Source organism: Cupressus sempervirens, chromosome 10, assembly GCF_028749045.1.
Source record: "Cupressus sempervirens isolate cs-2001-9-10 chromosome 10, ASM2874904v1, whole genome shotgun sequence".
Lineage (NCBI taxonomy): Eukaryota > Viridiplantae > Streptophyta > Pinopsida > Cupressales > Cupressaceae > Cupressus > Cupressus sempervirens.
In genome coordinates, this window is record NC_143127.1 from 391279767 (window position 1) to 391297990 (window position 18224).

Here is an 18224-nt window from a genome sequence, read left to right on the forward strand (position 1 = left end):
AGACAAGGGATTTTACTCTTCCAATGTTTTATATTATTTTTATAGATTTATTTAGATGACAATCACCTACAAGAGATTCAAGACAAACTAAAAATTTAAAAAAAAATTAAAAACATATAGGTACGAGACTTTACAAAATAATATACAAATATTACATAACAAGAAAAATAAATCGCGAATAAAATATACCTATACAATAAATTGAGCAAATATAACCACTTACCTCGTGTATTTTCAAAGATCATATATGACTTTTTTGACATTATTGTCGAAGTGGTCTAGGAGATATATAGGTAGCACGTACTACAACAAGTATAAATTTATTATTTTATTTTATTTTAGCATAATAGAATAAAAACTACATGTAGTTTACATATATATAGTAAATACATAACATAGATTGTTTTGATGAAGGTATGTTAATCGTGCATTTTCAACCCTAGACCAAATTCATTTTTCTTTAACAAGAGATTGCTTATGTTTGTAGCAAATCCTGTGCAAAATTGCATATTTTGTATGGCTTCTTTTATAGCATTGTTTTCTAGCTCCATTAATAATCAAGGAATGGCACTTATATTTATCCGGTCTCCATGGGTATTTGATTGAATTAGATCTTTCATTGCATGACTAGATTCATAAAAGTCAGTACAAATTTTGAAAAGTTTTCTTTGTCAGACCTTCCATCTAATATTTTCTATAATGTCATTGTTGCATTCTTTCCAATATGCATAGTATCAAACAAATGCACAACTTGTAGATCTTCTTAACACAACGACTTATAAAATTATTTGTGATGAAATTTTTAGTCTCTTTTGAAGGTGGTCATTGATGTCTTGATAACCTTCACCATCATCAATTATGTCATCAATAAAAAAATATAAATTCCAAACATAAACCATTAGGTGGAATGGAATTACCTTGATGATTAATTATATTATATTTCAACTTCCATATGTAAGGTGTCATCCTTTGTGGTTTTGATGTAGTTTATTCTTTCCCACTGAAAAGATATTTTTCAGCACTTTGATACTTATGATTCATGTGGAGGAAGTGCCTACACTCATCTTTCCCAACGCTTTTGAATGATGAGACTTCATCTTTGGACCACAAACTGGACATGCAAATTTTCCCTTTGTTTGAATTCCTACAAGATAATGATATAATTGGATTAAATATGTTAATTTTCATAATTATAATTATCATGCACAATTGGAACACTTTAACATACTATTGAAATGTATTAGCCTACGGACACCATGTCTCATCCATACAAGCATCGCATGGAATTGAAATTCTATGTGTCCTTCCAATCTAGAGACATCATACATAGTGACACCCTTCCATAACTCCCAACAACTCGTCAATAAGAAGCTCAATATATACATTGATATCTTTAACTTGGTACTTTCCTAATTGAACGAACAACAACATTACATTATTATTGTGACCATTTTATTGCAAAATTTATAATTACATGTACATAACTATGAAATTTAAAATAAATAAATAAAACAGAAATAATCATCGCCAACATGATGTGCTCCCTCTTTATTGACATCCATGAGGAATGTTATTGTAGATTACAAAAACAAGCCACACTAAGTAAACAGATCCTATCTCTCCAAATGGATTCACACCATTTGTTGTCAATGAAAGTCTAATATTCCAAGGTCCATCTTTGAAGTGTCATCGCTTCTTTATGTCCCTAAATGTCGAACCATCTATAAGTATTCGAATAAAGCCATCTTGACTTCTATTTTGTGGATGGTAATCCATAAATTGAGTCAAGCTACTACACATAAATAACCGTTGCATATGTGAAAAAATTTGACAATATAATGAAGAACTTTGTGAGGCACTTTTTTGTTATTTGATATATTTGATATCTACTTGTCTGATATTTAGGGCATTCTGGTGCAAATTCATGTTCTTTATAATATATAATATGATACTTGGGATAGGCATCTATTGCTTGATAATCCATTCCAATATCTTTCATAATGGCATATTATTCTCGATATGAACAAGGTAGAATATTTGATGGTGGCAACAAAAACTCACCTGTCAATCTACAACAAAAAAATATAATTTGTTCATATAAACAATATTAACGGCATATGATTTACTATTTATTAACTATCATGACAAATATGACATACCTTAACATATGTGACATTGTTGTGTTGGATAAGTCATTCATAACTTTCAAGTTCACCAACAATGATATAGAAGAAAGAAGAGTTGTTTGGAACCCTTTATAAAGGGTCGTATTTTCCTTCTCAAGTAGAGGCATATCATGAATATCAATGTCATCATCATGATTATCATCACCTATGTTGGTACCAATTATGTCATGAATCAATGCATTTGTACCATCATCTTCAAATGTATTTTCTAGCAAATGACTGTCATCTAGTTCCATGGGAACATTATCTTCAGCTTCAATATTCACACCTACATATTCCTCCACTTCTACATCCATATTATATGTGTTGTGGTGGTCCATGTCCTGTGCCATAGGGAGGTTGACCTATATAAAATGATCAACATAAATAAATCATGATCATGATCACATGAGCAACTGTTAAAATGATATAATGAACAGATAATTGAACCCCCTCTAGCATGACCATGGAGGCCACAATGTCTCTTAGCTATTTGGACAATAAAATTTTCCATCACCTCTTCATTTGAAGTTAGACCACAATCTAGCAAGTGTCTTCCTATTTTCTTCTTTTCTTATATTATGTGACATGATTTGATGGGCTATCGAAACTTTGGTCTATAACTATCACAAACTAAGCAAAATGATGCCGCAAGTACACTAGTTGTCTTAGACCTGGTTTCATATGGAGCTTTAAATATAGTTATGAAATGATGTTTTAGTATAATATACCAAATTGAAATACTTGAACATAGAAGATTTGACATCAAAATGTAGAAAGCTATCTTAGTTATAAACAATGTTTCATCTATCATTTTAATAGTAGATCGTTGTTAGTATGATTTGGAATTTGGATTAAAATATTAAGACACAATCTAATCTAGAAATAACATCAAATTTATTTATATTTTGAATTAAAAAATCCCGTATCATCAACCTTAGATAGATTGTGCTCTATACAAAAATCTATAATCAAACAAACATATATGTGAATGACGTTATTATATTTCCAAAAACATAAGTAGCACCAAACAAGTCATTTGATGTGTTTAGGGTCATTATGTTATTTGATGTTTTTTCCTTTGAATCCAATAAGGTCATGTGGAGCAACGGTCAAATTTGTGAGTCAACGTTGGTCAAAGGCCCTAAGGGGAAGGTCACTCTTCAATAATTGCCATCAACATTTGGAACTACTGTACAATAATCATCATTTAGCAATTATGAGATGATCAAACAAGAGGAAACAGTTGAGAGCTAATATTGACACAATTTTCAGATGATCATATGAAATGAAATGGGTAGGACATGAGTAGAAGAAAACTATAAAGACATTGTATACAAATGAAGGTAAGAAATGGATGATGTAGAGTACTCAGTATAGACATTTAGCAGTCAGTATGCACATATTATCATTTGAGATCAGATGGGTGTATGGGATTATACATGTACACTAAAAAATAAAGGGGGGAATTGAACATGCCAATGAGGCCCCAAGGCTCATACTTGTTGAGGTCTACTTTATCAATAGCCCTTCCTATGAAACTGTTGTCTAAAACTAGGGAGATCCAAGAGTTGCACAAATCATGCTTTGAATCTGTGTAGTACACGTATAGCATCAAACAACCAAAACCAAGGAAGCAATAATATAGGAGGATACAATCCACATTTGGATATGTAGACATATCAATTGAATTTCAAAAAGATAGGTAACTCATACTAATAAAATGGCATCCCTATTAGCATTAGAGAACATATTAATCATTAGCTTGAAGCAAGAATAAGAAACTAAGTAGTCGTGCATCAAAATAGTAGTCAAAATAACCATAAGTGTGTATGCACAAAAACATTAACATACACCAGCCAAATATGCTATTGAAATCAAGAACCCATTCTACCAATGATTCTTGAATTAGGGGAAAGAGGATACCCCCCTTCTTGAGACTAGTCAAAATATAAACAAAAAAAATCATAAGAACCCATTCTACAAGTGATTTCTAGAATAGAGGAAAGAGGATACCCCTTTGTTTGAGACCGGCCCTTTCTAAAGAGGTGAGAGCAATTCCAAAATATAGGGGGAAACGTGGGATAGATGAAGAATTTGGTCGTTGAGATATATAGGACATGTGCCCTAAACCAAAAAGTCCCCAAGTGAGAATGAAATGGACAAGGGAATATTTTCTTAGGGTTGCCACTTGGTCAAGAAGCCATACTTGAAATCTCCTAAGACCAAATAGACCTCATCAATATCAAAAAACTTGATATTAGGAGGGTCAATTGAGCTAAACAAACAATAAAGGTCCATGAAGGGAATGAGAACCATACTTGAACAATCATCTACATAGTTAAAAATAGAGAGCATATTGTTGGTAAACAGATTGTTCTTTCCAATGTAACTCTTACATGCCTGAACCTGTGAGAAACAATTTGATACCAATAGTTGGATAAGCTATCATGAGGTTGATAGATTTCCTCTGAATTGAAAGGTACAGCTCCCTTATCAATGATATTCAATGAATTTGTTTGTTCCTAAACTAATTGTGTACGTTCTTAACCCGAGAACAGAAGAGGAAAACCAAGCCAGCCCTAGACAGAACTAACTCGGGTAGATTTTAGTTCCTAAACCTATCCAATGCCAAGAACCCACAATTCCTATGACTTCTTGATACCGGTAATACAATATGGATGCAAATTATGTGAATGCAATGAAGAAATAAAGATTTAATATTCAAATTTATACAATAGGAATACATGCAAATACTCTGATCTACAACACATTCATTATTTGACACAAGATGCAAGATAATATCCAAAACCAAATACAACAATGCTCTAACTGAATATATTCAGAAAATAAAACCCAAATTCTCTGATTTGAAGCAAAACTCTTCTTTGTTTTGAACACAACAAATACAATGCTCTGATTTTTTATTTGCCTGCAACTCTGGCCAAATCTTTTAGAGAAATCAAAACATAAAACCCCTAAATGCATGAAATGAAATACATGACATAAACTACTATCTCCCCTCTACTCCAGCAATACCTACTCTTGCAGAAAAGAAGAACCCTAGTAAATGAAAAGGTTTTACAATAAATACATTCTCCAACAATCGTTTGGTTTCTTTTGGTAACTTTTTAGTTCTGTAACCGACTCTTGTCTCTTTGACTTCTCATCTTTTTCCTTCTGAAAACGGATATGCTTATTAACTTTTTAAGTTAATAATGATATATATTAACATATTTAAAGTATATTTTAACAATTGACATTTAAATATGTTAAACCAATATCAAAATCTTTCCTGTATTGGACGAACAGCAAAATAAATACTACTGCCAAGTAAAAATGGTTCATGTTTCGGGGGGCATATTATTTTCTTCCACCGTTGGATCAAGCTCATTTTTGGATATGTTTTTCCAAACCTAATTATCTACATTCTGACCGAAGCGATCGGAAAAATAATCATCGAGTCAAAAGATATGAGCTACTGAATGCTGGTCTATATGACTGTTACAAAATCAGAATTGATAAAATAAAGTTTCCAGCCATTCTTCTTTCACATGCTTTGTAACTAGATATCTTCAATTTTCTAGTATGTTCTTCCATGCTTACCATGTTGATTCTTTACTGAATTTTGGGAGTGATTCTCTTGAATGCTTGTGGCAGAAAATCCCAAATGAAGGTTGAAAAGCGTACCAAGTTCTCAATAGTCCACTTCTCTGTTGTAGGTGAAATTCACACATTCTAGTAATAGCTACACTTTGAAAATAATTAACAAGCAATACTTCTCCTTTTCTATCAGGTCACTAGTTATGGAACACTCCAATTCATCCTTTGTGAAAATTTGACTTGTGTCTTCTCCCTTTGTGGAAAACTCTAAACTAACTGCAAAAGGCATAGCAAAAAATGAATTTTCCACTTCATATTTAATGTCATGTTGATGTCCAAATCTTCAAGCGATAAATCATTATGAGATTATCATTCTTTTTTTTAATCAATTAACAGCTATTTTCCATCTCTCTATTGTGGATTTGATGCTTGGTGGAAATTTCATTTTTGAGTGCGAAAAGCGCACCCAATTTTCAATTTTCCATTTCCATGTAGTGGGCACAATTTTGATGTAGATTGATTCACAAATTACTTTTCTAGAGTGATCTTGATACTAGACCCCATATACCTTCATTGTGGATTCAGATTTGTCTTTTCTCTCCTCATGTGGAAAACTAAACTTTGACTGCGAAAGGCGTAGCAAAAAATTCAACTTTGACTACGAAAGGCGTAGCGGAAAATGGATTTTTCACTACGCTTTTTCCTTTGGTGGAAAATGTAACATTTGCTTCTCCAATGGGAAATCTGAAAATTACTGTGAAAGGAGCAGCAAAAAATGAGTTTTCCACTACGCATTTTTCCTTTGGTGGAAAATCTCAATTTGACTACTCCATTGTGGAAAATTCAAGAAGTGCTTCTTCATGGTGGAAAAATGAACTTTGACTTCAAAAATTGTAGCAGAAAATGGGTTATCCGTTTCTCTAAAACTTTTTTGGATTTCACCATTTTGCTTCCACATCTGCATATCTAGACTCGAAAACAATTCAATCCTTCATAGAAACTTTCTTAGAATCAAGGAATACATTAGTGGAAATTTATCATTAGTGGTGACTTAAAAGTTTTAAAAATTGAGGTACTTTTAGTGCGCCTACACATACCAACACTCTGTATAATATCTGAATAAAATTCATAGGGAAACATAAAGGATTTTGTGACGTTGTAGCTAAGATCGATAAAGGATTATTTCATTTCCATGTTGTATGTAAAGAGGAGAGAGCAAAGAGCCTGCCGTCATAACACCACATCAAATCCATGTACAACAAGGAACTTCATTGTGTGCCTGATCATTCGTGACTATTTATATTCTTACCCACCATGGAAAATTCCTATTTATTTCTCATCAAATCCCAACTAGCTATATAAATGAAAGCCCCACAAACTAGAATTAAAAAAAATCATAATCAGGGTCAACAGATATTCTAAATCAATATATGAATTGCATGGGAATGGGCATGTTGTACAGTTGGGGTAGGAGTTTGAATTTGTGTTACAACCTAGTACTAATAGGAAGTCATCCCGAAAAGATTGAGGCCATAAATTGTGCAACTCAAATGCAATATGAGTTACAAGATTCTTAAGGTGTAATTGATGGTGTTTTTGCACAAATTTTTAGCAGTTTCAAGCAATTTCATTTTCAAATAAAATCAGATTTCAAGATGGGCAATTTCATTTTCAAATCACATAAATCGAGTTTCAAACAATTTCATTTTCAAATCACATAAATCAAGTTTGAAACAATTTCATTTTCAATTCAAAACTTTGAAGCAGCACACATTGTTACCCAATCAGCAATGTCGATTCACATGCGAACTTGGCACTCAAACCCCATGCTAGCCAAAATGCATCTTTCCCACATGGACAAATGTGAAAATTGAATTTGTCTTTGTCTTTTTCTTAATGGTACCATGTAACCATCAAAATTCTAACTTATATGTTATACATAGTCGATATTTCGACAATATCAGGGGGTGATTGAATAAATAAAATAAAAATGTGCCTCGCCATTGGAAACGAACAACCAAATGTAGTAGTGACTTCTCACCAATCTTATCTAAAGATTTTGGGATTGAACAAAATATATAGTAAATTGGAAAATACATTGGATGCAAGTCTTATTGGAATTAGACACAATCCAAAATCTAATATAAATTAATAAAACTTAGTCATAAAACAAAGATAAATTACAAGCCAAAAAACTTCTCCATCCCATGCATCATGAAACTTGCAATTTCTTCTTCTTCTTTAAATCTGCAATTTCTTCAAAGAAATTACTTTTCCTTCTCATGCGTCTCAAAAATATGAAAATGGGAATCATAATATGAATGCTAAAAACTTGTCCTAACCACCACAACTACCAAAACTTATTTTTGGAAACCTTTTAAAAGTACACCTTCAAAAAGGGAAAAGAGTCTTCCCAACCTAGAAATTGCCTTTAAAGATTCTAATTGCTTCATCAACCCCACCTCCAAAATTACCAAGAGTTTCAATCCACTATTTCATCAACTCCACTAAGGAGGTTTTTCAAAACAAAAATACTCAATAACCCATTCTTAGGCACCCATATTTTAATATTTAACATGAAAGAAAATATGTTTTAGTCAAGACAAGTTGTAGGTCCTATTTCCCATGCCTAAAAAGGAATTATTCTAAATTTGAGGAACGATGTGCCAAATTCAAATTTTGATTCTCTTGTCCACTTTGGGTGCTCTTGCACCAATTGATAAAAAAGTTAGTTCATTCTTTCTTTCTTTATGTTTTTAAAGGTTTTTAAGGGCTTCATTCTCACTTCTCACATGCCTTTTGGTTTTGATGTTGAAAATTATTTAAGATATTTGTGCAATAATTCATTAGTAGGTATTGTTTATATATAATTGCGGTCTTTATAGGCTTTGGAAGTGATGTTTTATGGTTACTCAACCAATATTTCCTTAGAATGCAAATGAAATGACCTTTATGCCAAAGAAAATAAGTAGATATTTCAATCTTTGGATGTTCTCTTGGTTTTACCAATGTTTTGGGGTGCTTAATGAAGGGTTGACTTTAGCTATTCTCTTAGTTAGCATCTATAATTAGATGTTTATTTTAGCCTCATTTTAATGTGTATGGGTTCCCACATTGATTTCACGCTCTCCTAATGCTCATTGGATCTTTAAATTGATATTATAAGTCTTGTATCGATTCAATTTCTTCAAAACTTGAGGTAAGCCCATGTTTCTAAGTATGCTCCTCTATTTTTCCCTTAATCCTATAATCTATTTCATCACCTAAGCCATATATTGTCATTTATAACATTTATATTTTCTCCTGCCCTTGAAACTAGTTATACCATCTTTTCTCGCATACTCTCATTGCTCAAGATTGGCCCTACTGGAGATTATAGTACGAATCAACCATTTTGTACAGGAGGTTTTGGCCCAAATTTGGCTCAGAGCCGTAAGTTGGGTGTTAGTGAAAGAATAATACCCTTGGATGGCTTGGCTTTTTTTTAATCTCAAAGCGATAGATGAGGTATATAAACACCCTATCTCTCATTTTGTCATAATTTTTTCATGTACTACTATCCTCGAACATTCATGATCAAGAAGCAATCAAGCAATTAGTATCCAGACATTCTCAAGATCTTCAAGCATCCAAGTCGTCAAGTCTTCCAAGAATTCTCCTTCTTCATGAAACATTGTGATAAACTACAACTATTTCACAAGGCTTATCTTTCATGATTTTGTTTTGCATATTTTGTGGAGTTCAAGCTATTGCATAAACACTTACGGCTACACCCAAAGAGGCATTATGTCATTAAGGCATGATGTAATTCATGATTTAAATCTAGCTTCTCTTTCATCTTTCCTTTATACAATTTTCTTACATTTTCAAGGTTGTTGCCTAAATAGGGGTTTTAATGAGGCAAGACCCTTTATCAAACCTTCTTCCCTATTTTTTTGTGTTTAGGAATAGGCTATTCAAAGATCAATTTTTTTTGGGGAAGACTGGCAGATGTCAAAGCATCCATGAAAGTTTCAATCAGAAACCCAAGGTATAAAACAACTCAATTGCACTCTACTTGGGTACAAAATGACTCAATCGCCCCACACCCTCCAGAATAAGCTCAAGTTCATTCTTGAGGCAAGTTATAGTTACAAGTATTTTTAGGATCTTGTATGTCTTTTCAATAGATATGAAGCAACATAAGTCCTATTTCATTTCCAGATGCATATATATATTTCCCTAATTTACATTTCACATCTCATTATCATTACCCATATCAATTTCACATATTTAGTGAAGGACAGTTGAGCCATTTCCCTAGCAAATTGGAACACCTTTCTTCTAAATGTGAAACTTTAGAAAGAAGTGATTTACCACTTTGTATTGCTTCCATTTTCTTAATATACATTTTGGGGAACCTGAATCAGAACATTTCCACTTCTGATTTGGTTTTTAGACCTTATTTATATCTTCATTTTATGCATTCATTTTTTGAAGAAAAAAGGGCATTAAAAACTCATATTCTTGTCTCTCATTTCATTTAGAGAAATTAAAACAAAATAAAAATATTTCATTTCACACATTAGTTAGTAATCATCACATTTCATATAGATCCTTTAATTTCTTTGAAGGATTATGTTTTGAGCAACACATGCCAATCAACCATGTTGTATTAGGCTAATTAGATGACGTGGTAAACTCCAAGAAGAGCTTTAAATGTGTAGCCTATCTATTGTTTCACATATCATCTTTGACCATCTTTGTTGATGAATCTTTTATATACTAGTGATGGGCCTCATAGCACTTGCATTGGAAAAATATACACACAATTTCATAGATTTTACACACATCATGTTGGTTTGTTCATCACGAATGTTTTCTATAGATTAATTTCATTTTTCTCTCTTGAAAACCCTCTTTTCCTAAGATAACATGATTATTCCCTTGATATGCATCTCCCTCATTAGAGTACCTTGGTGAACAATAATGATGTTATAGACACTTCACATTTTATTCATCTCAATGATTTTCCCTTTACTAATGAAACCTTAATGAGTGATGATCTTTCTCCTAAGGTAAACACATTTTATGAAGATATTTTGGAGCAAGAGGAGGGTATTATAAATACCTTTCTTAATATCACCTTACCTTCTATAAATAACATCCCTTTTAGAGAAGAGGTATTATGCATCACATCATCAAATTTTAGGATTCTAATAGTCCTAGTATTGTGGATATCTATGAGGGCATTAGTCATATGCTTGGCAAGATGAAGGCTATAATATTCATTTGAGAACCAACACCAAACTACTACAATGAAAATATTCATCCCACCATCCAAAAGAAGTGCACGAACATTCCTCTCCATATTTTGCATGTGCATTGAAACCAAAGTGGCATATGGATTGACTTGATAGAATTGTTCCCATTTTTTACCATGCAGTGAGGAATGACCTCCTAAAGGCATTTAAGAAAACATATAGTCCAAAGGAATCTACATTCATTAGAGTTGAGTGGATTAAGCTTACCACACAAGATGGCTAAGAACCTTCACCAAGGATTGAAAAACATTTTGATGTAGAAGAAGTCAATTTGTTGGTGGCAAATTCGTGGACTTCTAGGGTGGTTGTACACACCATCCATATTCTCTTATGGTTTTCTCATTCCTAGACAACTATGAATTGATCCACACACAATTGCATCCACTCTCTAAAGCAAAACTATCTAACTCTCTACCAACGAGTTGATGAGAACCATGACGTGCAAACAGGATTGAATGGGACAATATTACATAATGAGAATATAATTCATTCTAGCACTTCTATTGCTGAGGAGTATCCAAGATATCCAAAGGATGACTTGTTTGATATTGTTTATAAAAAACAGCTATGGAGATTTTTTTTTGGCATCCCCATTTTGTCATTTTGATGTTTGACTTGTAAATTGTAGTTTGGATTTTCGTTTTGTTCATATTTTGAACTTTAAAACATTGTAATTCTAGCAACAAATTGATTTATCAGTTATTGTACTACTACATATGTTTCTAGATTCGATTGTGTTACGACTTTTACCATCAACGTTTCGAATCACACTATGTGATCCATCATCAAGATGAAGAGCAAGAGATGCAAAACAAAGAACGTTGCAGATAAAGGCTGACCCAAAAAATAAAGGGACCAAGGCAAGAAAGATTGCACACATCCTAAGGTTGAAAAAAGAAAATAAAATAATATAAAAATAAGAAACAATAATAAAGTAGAGAGAAGGACAAGGGGCCATAAAGAACACAATCCAAGGACAAACCATAAAAGAATTAGAAGAGGAAAAAGAGCACCAATTGAATAAAGTGTTGGAATTTTGAATATAAACATGTGATGATATCAATATTATATAAGAACATATAATATATGACAAAACTAAGAGTGTGCATTAAATTATATATTTAGGAAAGATAACAAGAATATAATAGAATATATATAACTTTATTATTAGTATGTTCCACCAAGTTTCCAGTTATTACTTTTTTATTATCATGTATGTTTTACCAAGTTTCCAAGACACGGGAACAAATTTTAGGTATAGATTCATTATAAAATCCTTAAAACACAAAAATAGAGTTCACATGAGAGTCAAACAAATTAATATTCAATTGCTTCAATTATTTATGTCAATGTGCATGACATAAAATAAAATCATAATAATCCATACACCAAAATGTTCGAAGGCTATACACATTTGCACCACAAATCAAAGAAGCAATAATATGAAAAAAAAAAAAAATTGTGATTTTACCCAATTAATATCAAACCCTGGAGTCCGATGATTTTTTCCCTTAAAAAAATGTTAAAAAACCTAATAAACCCTAGAGAAATTTGTGTAATTGTCGAAAACACTAAGAAACTGGGTTGATTCACATGCTCCCAGCACTTTAGAATGCTCTACTGCCCACTTAAAAAGTATAACAAAATTTTATCGTAGTTACTTCATAAACTTAGCTAATATTCGATGTCAAGCTTAGCCCACTATTTTGTGACTGCCACAAAGTTAATTGAATATTTGCTTATAAACAACATTGTTCTACAATTCATTTTGATCTCAGTTACTTCATACACTTAGTTAATAACTGATCTCTGATTACTATTTGTTGGCTGTCCTTTTGAAAAGTCTAAGTTGCCAGTTTGGGTTCAAGTTCAGGTTCGAATAACTGGTTTGCTGTACAAAAACATTTGAAATGGGGTTTGGGTTCATTAATGCAAAAACATGTAAAAATTATAGATATATACATATGTATGCAGCCAAGAAGCATGAATTGTGATTAGAATGTCAATGAACAACAAACACTATAAACTTGTGATCATAGTATCATATCAAAGTCAAAATATTAAAAGTAATAATATTGAATTCAAATATCATTGTTTTGACTTTCAACAATTGGAACTTTACACTAAGTTTCAATCATCTTCACCTTTTTCATCCAAGGCATTAGTTGATTCACAAACAATGCCAATGTCAATGCCAATGGGATCAACTGCACCAATTAACATTCTCGCTTTCCAAGTCTTCAAGTGCTTATTCATTTTTCATTGTAAAGAGAACTTGCTTGTTTGAAATTAACATCCTACTTGAAAAATGTTTCAAAAGTAGTTTGCAAACTAGCTTCACCTATTGAGAATATTGTTTAATGTTTAGAATACGATTTATCACTATAGAGAGGTCTAATTAATCAGATAGGGATCATTATCAGCAATTGGACATAATATTTTAACTGGAATAAATTTTGAGAGCTAATTTAATTTGATTTAATGAATATCTGAACTTTAGCAGGTTTTGTTTTGTAATGTTAAAAATCTTATTCAAATCTACAATAATTGTTTTCTGCACTAAATTATAGAATGTTTCAGTGGAAATGTACTAGGTTCACACTTGATCTACCTAAGTCTCCCCTGGTTCAACCTGGTTTCAACCCGCACAAACCAGCTTCCCTGGTTTTGAACCCACAAGTGAACTGGGCCCGAATTAAGAACCAATTTGAACCCTACCTGAACCAGGGTCCTTGGGAGCCGAACCAGACTTTATAGTATAAATTTAAAACTGAATATTTGTGTGTATAATCAGCAATATGAATGTAAATGACAAAATGTGTTTTCTAAAATTCATGGTTTAAAACTCTATTTTATTTGCTCTCTATATCTCTTTAGTATGGAAACGCTAAAAATATAAAGTTGTCTCTTTCCCTACATTTTTTACGTTTTCCTGAAAACCAATTTTTGCCTAACTTTTTTCTAATTTATTCAAAAAATCTTATGCTATTGGTTTACCAATTTTTTTCCCCGAACAATTTTTGCTGCTATGCTACAAATGTCCAAATGACAAAGTCAAAAATCTCAAGAACTGTAAAACACAATGATGGAAAGTATGATGGCTGCCTCTAATCGTTGCTGGTTTTTCCAAAAGCACCTTCAAACCCTGCTGCTTTGTCTTGTTAACTTGGCAGCAACTTTTTTTTAATGTAAAAATGATGTCAAATGCAACTCATGGATTGTTACGTTTAGTAATGTTAGTGTTAGAGGGGCATGGAGGTTTCAAACATCATTTAAAAAATGTTTTTCTTTAAAGATGCAAGTTTTTTCACATTTCTTGAGCACTAGAAAAAGGTAATGGCAAAAAATAAAATTTGGATGCCTTGGAAACATCCCCAAGGTGTCCCCCATCCCTGAGACGTCCCTGGATAGGGTATATGGGCTAAAACCCCTGGGGACACGTCCCTGTGTACCCTTAAACATTTATGAATCTATGATTTGACCATTGACATTGCTATCAATTATCAGCTGTACAGTGCCTTCTCAATTCTTTATTTATGATTCAATTTTTGTACATTTTGATGCTAGTCACTTGAAGACTCTAATTTGGGTTTCGAGCTCATTTGTACTTTGAAATTTTCTAACAGCAGCAGCTACTACAAAATTATCATATTCATATAAACAACTTTTTATTTATATATTATCAGTTAATGATCATTAACATCTATGAGTCAATAATTTGACAATTGAGATTGTAATCAGTCATCAGCTGTGTAGTGCTTTTGTGTATTTATTATTTCATTTGGTAAATCTGAGACTGTCATGTAAAATCAGTTCATCTTTTATGTGGATAATCTTCTTGATTTTTTTTTCTAAAACAGTACAGCCATTCATAAAGGAACTGTAATTGTATACAGGTAATGTTGGAAAATCATTTTTATTTTACTTATAAACAATGACTCTGAACTATATATAAACAAAACAGCTACCAGCACAATAAATGGAAGTGTTATCTGAAATAATTACACTATCATTATCTTAACTAAAGCTACCAGCACAATAAATGGAAGTGTTATCTGAAATAATTACACTATCATTATCTTAACTAACTCCATAATCATACAAGTCCACAAAATAGCTCTCTCAGGCAAACTACTTACATTATGGCATGATCATCTACCATGAGGCTTCTTCTGATGTTGCCTTCTCTTCTTCCGGGAATCTCCAAAATCAGAATCAGACTCTGTTTCAGTCTCCAAGGAGCTATACTTTTGATTCCCCATCTTCCTGTGCTTTCTTTTGTTTCGTTCTTCTTCAGAATCTGAATCAAAAGATGTTTCCAGCGAAAGCTCACTATCACTTGAACTCAATTCAGATGTATCTGACTCAGTGTCTGAGACTTCAGTGGAAATGTCACTACCGCTTGCAAACACAGATGCTTCACTTGAACTGTTGTTGCTGCTATCATCTGAATATCGCTTTCTTTTATTCTTCTTTTTATGGCACATGTCCTTGTTCTTTCTTCTGGTATCTTTTTCTTCTAGTGCTTGATTAGCATTCAAACCATGCTGCAGATCCAACGCATTCAGAGGATTATCAAAATTGCCCAACTCATAAGAAATTGAAGTTTTCCTCTTAAGTTTTGGACCCTTGAGTTGCTGTGTCTTGGAGGGATAAGAAATGTAAACTCTCTTGTTCTTGTATTCAGTAGAACAATCACCAGGTTGAAAATGTTTCTGGCAGTGCTGAGTGGCACCTCCAGATGAAGTTGCAAGCATCAAATCCTTCCCCACTCCCAATTTCACAGCCTTATCAGTACTCATCAAATACATCTGGCATTTTGCTTCTTTATGTTCCTGCCATCGACTAGGCCCTTCTTCCTTTTCTCCATATGCATTTGCATTGCTTGAGGCGCCTGTCACCGCTTGTTCAGCCTGTGTGTGGCTGAGATCATTTGCAGCAGTTGTCGCTTGTTCAAGCTGTGTGTGGCTCAGACCCTTTGCAGCAGCCTTGATCCGATCTGCAGCTGCCTTTGTTGCTTCCTCCTCCTCGCTAGACATTCTTTGATGTTTGACTTTGAGCTGATGAGGTTCAGGGCTCAAACTATAGCTCAAGTTCTTGGCTATAGATAAATTCTTTAGCAGCTGATACCAGGAAAAGATTACAACTAATTGCAGCAAGAATCACAACAACTCTGCAAATAGTATAACCCCAATGGTCTCACCTCTGCCAATCTGGTAAGAGGATTTGCCTAACCCCAGCTCCAAAGCACTAGTGGCCTGATACAAATGAGAACTTCAATTCAGGAGTAGTTTTAATATCTTCCCCTAAAATATTCTACCAAGTGAGCCAACACAATAGTAAAAGAAAAACCGATTTCAATGCATATAAACCAAAGGATAATAACCAACTAACTACTACATGTACAATGAAGATAACTCGTATAAGTTACACAACTGTCGTAACTAAAATAGATTATGATCAGTTAGTTTTAGATAGCTACTCTAGTCAGTGTAAAATCTTCTGAACCATCAATAATTAGAATTAATAGCGAAATTTCTCCTGCTTGCAAAATCAGGGTAAAGAGTAAAAAGCATACTGCTAGAGAAATCGGGATAAATGGTAAAACTTCTTAATGCTAGTGAGTTCTAGGGTAAACGGTAAATTCAGAAGTCCTGTTGCTTTTGTAAATGAGGGGAAATGGCAAAATTCCCACTCCTTGTGCAATTTGTGCTAATGGTGAAACTCAGGCTGCTTGTGAAATCAGGGCAAGCGATAAAATTTTGCTGTTTGTGAAAATAGGAGAAATTATCAAGTCCCCACTTGTGAAATTAGGGCATGCGATAAAGTTCTAGCTGTTTGTGGAATAAGGTCAAATTGTAAAACTCCCACTTGTGAAATTAGCGCAAGCGTGAAATTAACAATGGATATGCAATTAGGATAAGTGGGTAAATTGCCTCTATTTGTGAAACTAGAGCATGTGGTAAAATCCCCTCTGCTTCTGAAGATAGGGCAGGCAGTAGAATACCCACTACCGCTGCAATGAAGGTTAAACGGTAAGATTCATCTGTCAGTGAACTTGTGAAGTAAGGGTAAAGGATAAAATCAAATTGCTTGTGAAATATGAGTAGAAGAAAACATTCACACATTTGTGAAATCGGGTTAAGCTACTAAAATGACAATTCTCGCTAAAATTGGCAAAATTTTCGCGAAATTTGGTACATATTATTAAAATTCCTACTAATCATGTTATGAAAATTCCTATTAATATCCATAGGTTTAAATATGAAAGATGAAGAAAACCAGAAAAAATCATAGAAACCTCGCCATTTTGTCTGAAACAAAAATTTAAATTTAAGCTTTTCAAACTTACATTCAAACATCTAAATTAAGCGAGAATCACGCAACATACAGTCAGAAGTGATGTTTTGAAGGAAAATCCTGAAGCTATAATAAGAGAAATCCAACATTTCACGTATGTCCAAATTCATTACTGGCTTTATTTAGAAACGGAAAAGAAAAGTGAAGCTAGGAGCAGCAGATTCAAGCGTTACCTTCGATCCGCTACGAGAGCATTCTGAATCGTCCAACAATGAGCCCACAGACTTAGCAAAAACCATCTCTATTGAAATGAGATACTGGACACTGAAAAGTTTTAGGGGAGGAACGCAATGTGTGCGCACCCTAACTTCGGGGGTGCAAGTGGAGTGCCTCGTGAACCTAAAAATAAAAGATTTCCCCCGTCTACTTAGAATACTTAGTTGACATTCACAATAAATTAAACTAAACTAGCACTTGCATTCGAAAGAGCAAGGGGTACGCAGACAGTGACAAAAGGTGATGATTGCCCATGCATACTTTTTTCCTAATAAAATTAAAAAGATTATGATCATTTGAGATAGCAATTGAAGAATGATAGTCATTTTAAGCACTCTCTTAAAAGACTAGGAAGCAACATTCTAAGTAAGTTTTTGTTGTTATAGAAGATTAGGTAATTATAGCGATAAAATGTCACAATAAGGTAAAGTGGCACAGTAAAATTAACAATTTTTTTTTTCTACATATCTTTTCATGAGCATATATCTGATCTTATACTTGATGCTAAATTTGTTATACATTCTGTTAATTTACAACACATAGGTCTTTTGAGCAATGTAATAAAAGAGAAGAGAAC

General features: G+C 33.1%; 1 protein-coding gene across 6 annotated transcripts; it reads right to left on the reverse strand.

Moving 5' to 3' along the window:
- Nucleotides 1–760: 760 nt before the first annotated feature.
- Nucleotides 761–17800, reverse strand: LOC149534313 (uncharacterized). 6 transcript variants are annotated; one of them, XM_089805530.1, is made up of 3 exons: nucleotides 17605–17800; nucleotides 15211–16329; nucleotides 761–1144 (listed from the first exon to the last, which is right to left on the reverse strand). In XM_089805530.1, exon 2 carries the CDS (start codon nucleotides 16108–16110, stop codon nucleotides 15223–15225), a length of 888 nt encoding a protein of 295 aa, XP_089661656.1. In that variant the 5' UTR covers nucleotides 16111–16329; nucleotides 17605–17800; the 3' UTR covers nucleotides 761–1144; nucleotides 15211–15222. The 6 variants fall into 6 exon arrangements, with proteins under 6 accessions (XP_089661656.1, XP_089661653.1, XP_089661654.1 ...); XM_089805527.1 differs by lacking the exon at nucleotides 761–1144 and adding an exon at nucleotides 2086–2530; XM_089805528.1 differs by lacking the exon at nucleotides 761–1144 and adding an exon at nucleotides 7491–8015.
- Between the last annotated feature and the right edge of the window lie 424 nt (nucleotides 17801–18224).

What these genes read in the sequence shown, in the direction of transcription:
- LOC149534313 (XM_089805530.1), bottom strand. Translation starts at nt 16,110, where the DNA reads ATGTCTAGCGAGGAGGAGGAAGCAACAAAGGCAGCTGCAGATCGGATC.